Source organism: Protobothrops mucrosquamatus, unplaced genomic scaffold (assembly GCF_001527695.2).
Source record: "Protobothrops mucrosquamatus isolate PMUCROS unplaced genomic scaffold, P.Mucros_1.0 scaffold_137, whole genome shotgun sequence".
Classification (NCBI taxonomy): Eukaryota; Metazoa; Chordata; class Lepidosauria; order Squamata; family Viperidae; genus Protobothrops; species Protobothrops mucrosquamatus.
In genome coordinates this window covers 99,196-112,523 of record NW_015386213.1, presented here as the reverse complement: position 1 = coordinate 112,523, position 13,328 = coordinate 99,196, and the positions used below count along the sequence as shown (strand labels likewise).

The 13,328-nt window shown below is 34.2% G+C and overlaps 1 protein-coding gene across 1 annotated transcript in view; it reads right to left on the bottom strand.

Moving 5' to 3' along the window:
• The window catches only part of ABI3BP (ABI family member 3 binding protein), a 127,761-nt gene that overhangs the window by 58,170 nt on the left and 56,263 nt on the right, over positions 1-13,328 (bottom strand). Inside the window, exons 21-35 of the mRNA XM_029284589.1 lie at positions 12,017-12,097; positions 11,577-11,645; positions 11,167-11,247; positions 10,273-10,353; positions 9,822-9,890; positions 9,382-9,462; positions 7,749-7,829; positions 7,288-7,356; positions 5,534-5,602; positions 3,783-3,851; positions 3,266-3,334; positions 2,860-2,940; positions 1,996-2,076; positions 1,520-1,588; positions 1,098-1,178 (exon numbers count right to left, since the gene is read on the bottom strand). Coding sequence (XP_029140422.1) covers positions 1,098-1,178; positions 1,520-1,588; positions 1,996-2,076; positions 2,860-2,940; positions 3,266-3,334; positions 3,783-3,851; positions 5,534-5,602; positions 7,288-7,356; positions 7,749-7,829; positions 9,382-9,462; positions 9,822-9,890; positions 10,273-10,353; positions 11,167-11,247; positions 11,577-11,645; positions 12,017-12,097 — 1,131 coding nt within the window. The remainder of the gene's footprint in view (positions 1-1,097; positions 1,179-1,519; positions 1,589-1,995; positions 2,077-2,859; positions 2,941-3,265; positions 3,335-3,782; positions 3,852-5,533; positions 5,603-7,287; positions 7,357-7,748; positions 7,830-9,381; positions 9,463-9,821; positions 9,891-10,272; positions 10,354-11,166; positions 11,248-11,576; positions 11,646-12,016; positions 12,098-13,328) is intronic.

Sequence of the window (13,328 nt, the reverse complement as noted above, 5' to 3'; positions counted from 1 at the left end):
AGTTGCCTACACATCCTTATATCTTGAAATAGAAATGTACACAGTCCTACAATTAACTAATATACTGTCTTAGATGAATTTTAAATCTCAGTAGAGGACCATCAAGGAAATTTTTGGTGTGTCTGGTCTGATGTCTTCAAGTCTGAATGTGTACTTTGGTTCCTTTTTACACAGTTTTATACAGCATTCATGATTGAATGAATTTATTTGGAACTTACACATCTTATAACTTCAAGGAAGTCTGGATTTCATGCTTGAAAAAATGTGGATGTTCCCCAAATATTATGCATGTATACAGCTCTGCATATGGTTTGGGGCATGTCTTTAGAGGTTATGTTCAATCAGAAGCTCCATGTTTCTAAGTAGCCACCAAGAGTGCAATTTCTACCAACAATCACACTGTATACATTTTTGTCAAATATACGAGAACACATAATTACCGGGTTTGGTAACTAGCAAGACAAAAAAACAGATTGCCTGCTAATAATGTGCATCAGTGTAGTAAAGCTCTACCTATGATACATCAGAATGTCATTCAAGGTTCTGTTCAATCCAGAAACTATTTTCTTAAAGAGCACTAAGAGTTCATTATCTACCAATAAGCATACTGTATATATTTTTATCAAACATATGAGAACACATGATTACCAGATTCGGTAATTAGCAGTTTTGGCGTGGTCAAGACTTTAGGAAGATAATTATCATCTTCAGTTGATACTGGAAAAAAGCAAACAACCCCAAAATAATATCAAAATGTTCACACTGAAGGGCATGATTTCACCTATATATGTCAATTTGCTCTTTCATCTGAAAATGGAACTTTCAGGAGTGATCCTACTATGAAAAAATATAGAGTCTTAAAAGTATTTTAATTTTCCATAGTTGATCTTCAAGGACAATTTTGGGGGGATGTCTCATTGTCTTCTAGTTGGAAAGTACAGTTCGGTTCCATTAAATATTGTAGAGAATTCATGACTGAATAATGCACAAAGCAATTTCCAAAATGTTTGGATTTCATAAACCCATTGAATAAAAATATACTGGAAAAATGTATCTTGTAAATGAGAAGAAAGTAGTACATAAAAAATTCACTCTACCATGTTTTGTGTCTTGTACTTCTGGTGGGATGTAGCTGGGTTCTTTAAATGTTGATGGAACAGAGCTTGGTTTATAAGAAGCTGAAAAGAAGTTCAGTATAGAGTTATTTTGCAATCTGACAGGGAGATACAGGGTTCTCAATACTGTGTGATATTAGTCATATCTGATGAAAGAATTTTGAACTGAGGAAAAAAGAATTCTCAAAGGAAAATGGGTAATTTCAGGAAAATGAACATCAAAAGAAGCATGACAAGAAACATATGGTTGTCTAATACTATGCATTTGTGTAATGAAGCTCTAGATATGACCTACGTACATGTCTTTCAAATTCAGTGCAGAAACTCTGCATTTCTAAGTAGCCGCCAGGAGTGCATTATCTACCAACAATCACTCCACATATAATTTTATCACACATAATTACCATGTTTGGTAATTGGACGTTCTGTTGTGGTCAAGACTTTAGGAAGATAATTATCATCTTCAGTTGAAACTGGAAAAAAGAAACAACCGCAAAATAAGTTCACAGTGTTCATATTGAAGGACATGGTTACACCTATACATGTCAAGGTACTTAACACCTCTTTCATGTTAAAATGGAATTGTTGGGCATGACTGGACTATGAAGTGTATTGTCTTAGATAGTTTCAATCCTCTGTACAGGATGGCCAAAAAATTTTTTGGTTTGTAGGGTGTGCTGTATTCTTGTTGGAAAGTGCAATACCATTCTACTCAGTGGGGTAGAAAATTCATGATTGAATAATATACTTATAATGTATTCAGATGATGAGCTCCAGAGTGAATGGATTTCATAAATCCATTTCATAAGATTATATGATATAGATTCATAACTTATCTAGTTAAGAATCAGGAAATAGTACATTAAAAAAGTCACTCTACCATGTTTCCTTTCTGGTACTTCTGGCAGGATATAGTCAGGTTCCTTAACGTTGGAAGGAATGGAGGTTGGTTCATAAGAAACTGAAAGGAAGTTATGTCTAGAATTAATCTACATTTTGACAGGGCAGTACATGAATTCAAAATACTGTATGATACTAATTGTAACTTATTAAAGGATTTTGAACTGAAGAAGAAAAACTTTCCAAAGTGTAATGGGAGTCCAACCTTGGGAAAATAAAGATCTAAAACAGCATGAAAATAAGAATCTCTGTAGCGAAGAACTGCATATGATCTGCTGGGATGTCTTTGAAAGTTCTGTCCAATCCAGAATCCTTCTGTCTAGGTAGCCTTGGGGAATGTATTATTAGTCAGCATACAAACTAAAAAAATTATTAAATAAATGCAAACTGAGCTTGGCTTATAAGAAAATGAAAGGAAGACCAGTGTAGAATTAATCTACATTCGGATAGGGAGAAGAAAGAATTCCCAAGGAGTAAATCATAATAAAAGTAGCATCAGAAAAAATGTAGTCTGCTAATACTATGAATCTGTGCGATAAAGCTCTGCTAATGATCCTTTCAAATTCTGTTCAGTGCAGAAACTCTTTGTTTCTAAGCAGTCACCTACCAACAATCACTTCACATATAATTTTATCAAACATATGAGAACACATAAGGATGTGTCTGGTCTAATGTCTTCCAGTTTGAACATGCACTTGTTCAACATTCATGATTGGATGAATTTATTTAGTAGTTACGCATTTTATAATTTCAAGGAAGTCTGGATTTCATATTCATTTCAGAAAGGAAAAGATTAGAATAATACTAGATGGTGGAAAGAAGCATGTAAAAAAAGTCACTCTACCATGTTTTCTGTCTGGTACTTCTGGCATGATGTACTCAGGTTCTTTAAACTTTGGCGGAACCGGGCTTGGTTTATAAGAAGCTGAAAGGAAGTCCAGTCTAGAATTAATCTACATTCTCACAGGGAGGTACAGGATTAAAAATACCATGTGACACCAGTCATATCTTAAGAAAGGATTTTGAATGGAAGATGAAAGAATTCTCAAACAGTAAATCTCATTAAAATGAGCACTAAAAGTAGCATGACAAAAAACAGATTGCCTGCTAATAATGTGCTCTATCTATGATACATCAGAATGTCATTCAAAGTTCTGTTCAATCCAGAAACTATTTTCCTAAGTAGCCACTTATCTAATAATAATCATACTGTACACATTTTTATCAAAGATATGAGAACACATGATTACCAGGTTTGGTAATTAGCAGTTCTGGCGTGGTCAAGACTTTAGGAACATAATTGTCATCTTCAGTTGAAACTGGAAAAAAGCAAACAACCTCTTCAGTGTTGTACATCATTCACAAATGAATAATGTACTTAGAATTTATGCATGTAATATTTTCAAGGATGTCTAGATTTTGTAAATTAATTGAAGATTACACCAGATAGAGTCAAGAACGTATTTTGCAAAGGATCAGAGAGTAGTATATAAAAAAGTCACTGTACCATGTATCCTGTCTGGTATTTCTGGCATGGGTAATGTGTAATTTCAAGAAAATGAACATCAAAGATAGCATGGGAAGAAATATGTGGCTTCTAATATTATGCATCTGTGTAATGACACGTTACCTATGATCTGAAAGCATGTCTTTCAAAGTTCTGTTCGGGACAGAACATCCTTGATTCTAAGCAGCCGCCAGGGGTGCAATAGCTACCAATGATCACATCGTATATATTTTTATCAAAATATAAGAACACATAATTACCAGGTTTGGTAATTGGAAATTCTGGCATGGTCAAGACTTTAGGAAGATAATTATCATCTTCAGTTGAAACTGGAAAAAAGCAAACAATCCCAAAATAAGTTCACCGTGTCCATATTGAAGGACATGGTTACACCTATAGATGTCAAGTTGCCTAACAGCTGTTTCATCTTAAAATAGAATGGCCAGGCATATTTATGTCTATGATGACATACATCATCATCATCATCATCATCATCATCATCATCGTCGTCGTCGTCGTCGTCGTTATTATTATTATTATTATTATTATTATTATTATTATTATTATTATTATTATTATTATTATTATTATTATTATTATTATTATTATTATTATTATTATTATTATAGCTGGAAGGGACCTTTGATTAGTTTCCATCCATTGCTTCTTATCCTGCCTTCACGTGCTTTGGAAACTGGCTTGACTCCCTCTTCTTTGTGACAACCCCTGAGATATTGGAAAACTGCTATCATGTCACCCCTAGTCCTTCTCTTCATTAAACTAGACATATCCAATTCCAACAATCGTTCTTTATATCTTTTAGCCTCCAGTCCCCTAATCATCTTTGTTGCTTTTCTCTGTATTCTTTCTAGAGTCTCAACATCTTTTTTACATCGTGGTGACCAAAACAGGATGCAGTATTCCAAGTAGGGCCTTACCAAGGCATTATAAAGTGGTACTAACACTTCACGTGATCTTGATTCTATCCCTCTGTTAATGCAGCCTAGCACTGTGTTGGCGCTTTTGGCAGCTGCAGCACACTGCTGGCTCATATTTAAGTGTTTGTCTACTAGGACTCCAAGATCCCTCTCATAGTTATTACTATTGAGCAAGGTACCACCTGTATTGTACCTATGCATTTGGTTTTTCTTGCCTAAATGTAGAACCTTACTTTTTTCACCACTGGATTTTATTTTGTTAGATAGCGCCCAATGTTCAAATCTGTCAAGTCTGTATCTTAAGCCTATCTTCTGGAGTGTTGGCTATTCCTGCCAGCTTAGTGTCATCTGCAAATTTGATGAGTTCTCCATCTATTCCTTCATCCAAATCATTGATGAAGATGTTGAACAGCACTTGGCCCAGAACAGAGCCCTGAGGCACCCCACTACACACTTCCCTCCATGTAGATGCAGTTCCATTGAGGACCACACGCTGAGTATGGCTGTTCAGCCAGCTACAAATCTATCAGGTGTCTTAGTGAAGTCTGGTGATATTGTCTTAGAAGGGTTTTAATTTTCTATAGATGAGGATCAATGGAAATTTTTAATTGCTTGGTGCACTGTTTTCTAGTTGGAAAGTGCTCTATCAATTCTCATTAGTGTTGTGGAGCATTCATGATTGAATAATGTACTTAGAATTTATGCATGTAATAATTTCCAGAATGTCTGGATTTTGTAAACCCATTGAAATATATTACATTAGATAGATACAAGAACTTATCTTGCAAACTATCAGAAAGTAGTACGTAAGAAAAGTCACTCTACCATGAATACTATCTGGTACTTCTAGCATGAGTAATGGGTAATTTCAGGAAAATGAACATCAAAAGCAGCATGAGAAGAAATATATGGTCTTCTGGGAAATGCCATTCTACCTATGATCTGCGAGCATGTTTTTTAAAATTCTGTTCAGTTCAGAACATCCTTGTTGCTGAGCAAATGCCAGGACTGCATTATCTATACACAATCACATTGTATACATTTTTATCAACAGCATGACAACACATAATTACCAGATTTGGTAATAGGAAGTTCTGGCGTGGTCAAGACTTTAGGCAGATAGTTATCATCCTCAATTGAAACTAGAAAAAAGCAAACAATCTCAAAATAAGTTCACATTGTCCATGTTGAAAGACATGGTTACACCTATATAAGCCTAAGAGCTGTTTCATCTGAAAATGGAATTGTCAGGCATGGCCCTATTATGAAGAAATATATTGTCTTAGAGGATTTTCATCTTCCATATAGAAGGATCAAGGGAAATTTTGGGTTTCACGGTGAGCGTCTTGTTGGAAAGTGCACTTCTATTCTATTCTGTGTTGTAGAGCATTTGTGATTCAATAATATACTCAGAACCTATACATATAGTAATTTCCAGAATATCTGGTTTTGTAAACTATTTGGATAAGATTACACTAAATAGATGCAAGAATGTATCTTGTAAAGGATCAGAAAGTAGGACATAAATAAAGTGACTCTGCCAGGTTTCCTGTCTGGTACTTCTGACATGATGTAGCCGTGTTCTTTAAATTTTAATGGAACAGAGCTTTGTTTATAAGAAGCTGAAAGAATGTCCGGTATAGAATTAGTCTGCAATCTGATAGAGTGATACAGGATTCAAAACACTGTGTTATAATAATCATATGTGATGAAAGGATTTGAACTGAAGAAGGAAAAAGTCTCAAAGGGTAATGGGTAATTTCAGAAAATGAACATCAAAATGTCAAGAAATATATAGTCTTTTACTACTATCCATGTGTGTAATGAAGCTCTATCTAAGATTTGAGGGCATGTCTTTCAAATTCTGTTCAGTGCAGAAATTCCATGTGTCTAATTAGCTGCCAGGAGTGTATTATCTATCAATGATCACTCACGCATATAATTTTATCAAATATAGGAGAACACATAATAGGTTTGGTAATTGGAAGTCCTGGCATGGTCAAGACTTTCAGAAGATAATTATCATCTTCAGTTGAAACTGGAAAAAAAGCAAACAATCCCAAAATAAGTTTACATTGTCCATATTGAAGGACATGGTTATACCTATGTACTCCACGTTGTCTACAAGACAAGTCCTTTTAATCCTCAGTGGAGCACCATCAAAGAAAATTTTGGTGTGCCTGGTCTGATTTGAATGTGTACTTCTATTCCTTTTGATACAGGAATATTTTTATACAGTTTTCTACAGCATTAATGATGCAATGACTATATTTAGAACTTATGCATTTTATAATTGTTGTACATAGTCCTATAACCTTGGATGAATTTTAATTGTCAGTGGAGGACCATCAAAGAAAATTTTTGTGTGCCTGGTCTGATGTCTTCTGGTTTGAATTGTACTTCTGTTCCTTTTTATAAAGTTTTGTACAGCAATCATGATTGAATGAATTTATTTCGAGCTTATAACTTCAGGGAAATCTGGATTTCATGTTCATTTCAGAAACAAACACATTAGAATAATACTAGATGGTAAGAAGAAGCATGTAAAAAAAAAAGTCACTCTACCATGTATCCTGTCTGGTACTTCCTGCATGGGTAAAGGATAATTTCAGGAAAATGAACACCAAAAGTAGCATAAGAAGCAATATGTGGTCTTCTAATAGTATGTATCTGTGTAAAGGCGCTCCACCTATGATCTGCGAGCATTTCTTTCAAAGTTCTGTTCGATACAGAGCCTCTTTATTTCTAAGAAGCCACAAGGAGTGCATTATTTACCAATGATAACTATGCATATACATTTATCAAAAATATGAGAACACATAATTACCATGTTTGGTAATTGGAAGTTTTGTTGTGGTCAAGAGTTTAGGAAGATAATTATCATCTTCAGTTGAAACTGGAAAAAAGCAAACAACCAAAAAATAAGTTCATTGTATCCATATTGAAGGACATGGTTACACCTATGTACCCCAGGATGCCTACAAGTCCTGTATCTTGAAATAGAATTGTCGTAAATAGTCCTACAATTAATATATTGTAGTAGATGAATTTTAATTGTCCATGGAGGACTATCAGTTTTTGTTTGCCTGGTCTGATGTGTTCAGATTTATATGTGTACTTCTATTCCTTTTTATACAGTTTTGTACAGCATTCATGACTGAATGAATATATTTAGAACTTATGCATTTTATATATTCAAGGAAGTCCGGAATTCATATTCATTTCAGAAAGGAATACACAAGATAAATTCCAGAGGTAGAAAGAAGCATGTAAAAGAAGTTACACTACCATGTTTTCTGTCTGGTTCTTCTGGCATGCCATAGTCAGGTTCTTTAAACTTTGGGGGAATCAGGCTTGGTTTATAAGAAGCTGAAAGGAAGTACAGCTTAAAATTAATGTACGTTTGACAGTAAAGTATAGGATTCAAAATACTGTGTTACACTAATCATAATTTATGAAATAATTTTCAACTGAAGAAGAAAGAATTCTCAAATGGGTATGGGAATTATGCCTTGGGAAAATAAGATCTAAAGTAGCACGAAATAAAATGGATATTCTCCAAATATTATGCATCTCTATAGCAAGCTCTGCATATGATCTGTGGGTATGTCTTTCAAACTTATTTTTAATACAAAATTCCTTGTTTATAATTAGCCACTAACAGTGCATTATCTACCAACAATCACATTGTATACATTTTTTAAAAATATATGAGAACTCATAATTATCATGTTTGGTTATTGGGATTGCTGATGTGGTCAAGACTTTAGGAAGATAATCATTCTTAGTTGAAACTGGAAATAAGTACAGTACCCTGTAATAATTTCACAATATTCATATTGAAGGTCATGATTTCGTCTATAGATGTCAAGTTGCCCAAGAACTGTTTCATCTTAAAATAGAATGGTCGGGCATATTTCTGTTTATGAAGAAATATATTGTCTTAGAAGGGCTTTAATTCTCTATACATGAAGATCAATGGAAATTTTGAATTGTTTGCTGCTCTGTCTTCTAGTTGGAAAGTGCTCTTCCACTCTCATTAGTGTTGCAGAGCATTCATGATTGAATAATGTACTTAGAACTTACGCATATAATAATTTCCAGAATGCCTGGATTTTGTAAATCCTTTGGAAAAGACTACATTAAATACATGCAATAACTTATTTTGCAAAGGATCAGAAAGCAGTAAGTAAAAAAAAGTCACTCTACCCTGTACCCTGTCTGGTACTTCTGGCATGGGTAATGGGGAATTTCAGGAAAATGAACATCAAAAGTAGCATTAGAAGAAATAATATATATATATTTAATACTATGCATCTGTGTAATGACACTCAACCTATGATCTGCGAGCATGTCTTTCAAAGTTCTATTCAGTATAGAACTTCCTTGTTTCTAAGTATCTGCCAGGAGCGTATTATCTATCAATGATCACTACATATACAGTTTTATCAAAAATATGGGAACACATAATTACCAGATTTAGTAATTGGAAGTTCTGTTATGGTCAAGACTTTAGGAAGATAATTATCATCCTCAGCTGAAACTGGAAAAAAGCCAACAAACCTAAAATAGGTTCACATTGTCCATGTTGAAGGACATGGTTACACCTATATAAGCCTAAGAGCTGTTTCATCTTAAAATGGAATTGTCAGGCATGGCCCTATTATGAAGAAATACATTGCCTTAGAAGGATTTTCATCTTCCATATAGAGGGATAAAGGGAAAGTTTGGGGTTTACGGTGCGCTGTCTACTCTGTGTTGTGCAGCATTTGTGAATCAGTAATATACTTAGAACCTATACCTATAGTAATTTCCAGAATATCTGGATTTTGTAAACCCTTTGGATGAGATTATACCAAATAGATGCAAGAACATATCTTGTAAAGTATCAGAAGATAGTACATAAACAAAATCACTCTACCAGCTTTCCTGTCTGGTTCTTCTAGCATGATGTAGCTGGGTTCTTTAAATTTTGATGGAACAGAGCTTTGTTCATAAGAAGCTGAAAGGAAGTCCGGTATAGAATTAGTCTGCAATCCGATAGGGTGATACAGGGTTCAAAACACTGTGTTATAATAATCATATGTGATGAAAGGATTTTGAACTGAAGAAGGAAGAATTCTCACAGGGTAACAGTTAATTTCAGCAAAATGAATATTAAAATAGCATGACAAGAAATATATGGTCTTTTACTACTATCCATTACTGTGTAATGAAGCTCTATATAAGATCTACAGGCATATCTTTCAAATTCTGTTCAGTGCAGAACCTCCTTGTTCCTAAGCAGCTGCCAGCTGTGCATTATTTACCAATGATCACAACACATATAATTTTATCAAAAATATGAGAACACATAATTACCAGGTTTGGTAATTGGACGTTCTGTTGTGGTCAAGACTTTAGGAAGATAATTTTCATCTTCAGTTGAAACTGGAAAAAAGCAAATAACCCCAAAATAATTTCACAGTGTCCATCTTGAAGGACATGGTTATATCTACTGTATGTAGCCCAAGTTGCCTACAAGTCCTTTTATATTGAAATAGAATTGTCATACATAATCCTGCAATTAACTAATATATGGTGGTAGATTAATTGTCAGTGGAGGACCATAAATTGTGGTGCGCCTGGTTTGGTGTTTTCAGTTTTGAATTTGTACTTCTATTCCTTTTACACATTTATGATTTAATGAATATATTTAGAACTTATGCACTTTATAATTTCAAGGAAGTATGGATTTTATGTTCATTTCAGGAAGGAATACACTAGATAAATTCCAGAGGAAGAAAGAAGCATGTAAAAAAAGTCACTCTACCATGTTTCCTGTCTGGTACTTCTGGCATGATGTATTCGGGTTCTTTAAACTTTGGTGGAACCGGGCTTGGTTTATAAGAAGCTGAAAGGAAGTCCAGTCTAAAATTAATCTACATTTGACAGGGAAGTACAGGATTGAAGATGCAGTGTTTTATTTGTCATAATTTATGAAAGGATTTTGAACTGAAGAAGAAATAATTCTCAAAGGCTAAGGGGCTTAAACCTTGGGAAAATAAAGATCTAAAGTAGCATGAAAGAATGTGGATGTTCCCCCAATATTATGCATGTCTAAAGCTCTGCATATGGTTTGGGACATGTCTTTAGAAGTTATGTTCAATCAGAAGCTCCATGTTTCTAAGTAGCCACCAAGAGTGCATTATCTACCAACAATCACACATACATTTTTATTAAACATATGAGAACACATAATTACCATGTTTGGTAATTTGGAGTTCTGGAGTGGTGAAGACTTTAAGAAGGTAATTATCATAGTCAGTTGAAACTGGAAAAAAACAACAACCCCCAAATAAGTTCACACTATCTATGCTGAAGGACATGGTTATAAGCCTAAGAACTGTTTCTTCTTAAAATCGAATTGTCAGGCATATTTCTTTCTATGAAGAAATATATTGTCTCAGAAGGATTTTTATCTTCCATAGAAAGGGATCAAGAGAAATTTTGGGTTTTAACGCTTCGCTGTCTTCTGATTGGAAAGGGCACTTCTATTCTATTCTGTGCTCTAGAGCATTCATGAGTCAATAATATACTTAGAAGTTATACATATAGTAATTTCCAGAATATCTGGATTTTGTAAATTATTTGGATTACACCAAATAGATGCAATAAGTTATTTTGTAAAGGATAAAAAAATATTATGTAAAAAAAGTCACTCTACCAGGTTTCTCGTCTGGTACTTCTGGCATGATGTAGCCGGGTTCTTTAAATTTTGATGGAACAGGGCTTGATTCATAAGAAACTGAAAGGAAGTCCGATATAACGTTAGTCTGCAATCTGATAGGGAGGTAGAGGATTCAAAAGACTGTGTGATATACAATGAAAGGATTTTGAACTGAGAAATATATTCTCAAAGGGTAATTGGTGATTTCAGGAAAATGAACATTAAAATTAGCATGAGAAGAAATATTTGGAGTTTTACTACTATCCATCTGTGTAATGAAACTCTACAGATGATCTTTCTAATTTTGTTCAGTGCAGAAACTTCTTGTTTCTGAACAGTCACCAGGACTGCATTATTTATCAACAATCACACACATTTTTATCAACCATATCACGAAACATAATTACCAGATTTGGTAATAGGAAGTTCTGGCGTGGTCAAGACTTTAGGAAGATAATTATCATCCTCAGTTGAAACTAGAAAAAAGCCAACAACCCCCAAATAAGTTCACATTATCCAGGTTGAAGGACATGGTTACATCTATATAAGCCTAAGAGCTGTTTCATCTTAAAATGGAATTTTCAGGGATGTCTCTACTATGAAGAAATACATTGTCTTAGAAGAATTTTTATCTTCTGTATAAAGAGATCAAGAGAAATCTTGAGTTTTACGGTGCACTGTCTTCTGGAACTACACTTCCATTCAATAATATACTTAGAACTTGTGCATATAGTAATTTCCAGAAAACCAGGATTTTGTAAACCCGTTGGATAAGATTACACTAGATAGATACAAGAACACATCTTGTAATAGATCAGAAAGTAGTACGTAAAAAAAGTCACTCTACCATGTTTCCTGTCTGGTACTTCTGGCATGATGTACTCAGGTTCTTTAAACCTTGGTGGAACTGGGCTTGGTTTATAAGAAGCTGAAAGGAAGTCCGGTATAGAATTAATATACATTTGACAGGGAACTACAGGATTCAAAATACCATGTTATACTAATTATAAGTTATGAAAGGATTTTGAACTGAAGAAGTAAGTATTCTCAAAGGGTAAAGGGAGTTATACCTTGAGAAAATGAATATCAAAAGTCATATGATACAATAAGGATGGTCTCCTAATACTACCCATCTGTGTAAGGAAACTCTACATATCATCCACGAGTATTTCTTTCAAAGTTCTGGATAGTGTTGAAACTCCTTGTGTCTACATAGCCATGGGGAATTCATTATCAGGTAGCAAAAAAAAACAAAAAAAAACACCTATATACAATGTTACCAAACCCATGATTACCAGGTTTGGTAATTGGTGTAGTCAAAACTTTAGGAAGGTAATTATCATCTTCAGCTGAAGCTGAAAAAAGCAAAAAATCCCAAAACAATGCCTTCAGTATGGCAATGCCTATATTGAAGAATGTGGTTAGGGTTAGGGTTATGTACCCCATGTTTCTTACAAGGAATTCTGTGTTAAAATGGAATCATTATGCATGGTTCTCTTATGAAGTAATATATTGTCTTAGATTAATTTTAATCCTCAATAGAGGACTATTAAAACAATTGGTGTGTATGGTGTGACGTCTTCATATTTGAATGTGTATTTTTATTTCTTTTTATGCAGTTTTGTATGCATTCATGATTGAATGAATATATTTAGAGTTTATGTATCTTATAACAGATGTCTCCAACCCCAGGTCCATGGACCAGCACCAGTCCACGGCATGTCAGAAACCGGGTCGTGCAAACAAGCGAAGCTCCATTCACTGGATGCAGGCAGCACATAAAACAACACTCCCTTTGGTCTGTGGAAAAACCTTTCTCCATGGAACTGGTCCCTAGTACCCAAAAGGTTGGGGGCCTCTGTCTTATAATTTCAAGGAAGCCTAGATTTCAAGTTCATTTTACAAAGGAATATGCTAAATAAATTCCAGAAGTAAGAAAAAGTGCGTAAAAAAGTCACTCTATAATAATAATAATAATAATAATAATAATAATAATAATAATAATAATAATAATAATAATAATAATAATAATAATAATAATAATAATAATAATAATAATAATAAAGTTGGAAGGGACCTTGGAGGTCATCTAGTCCAACCCCCTGCTCAGGCAGGAAACCCTATACCATTTCAGACAAATGGCTGTCCAGTCTCTTCTT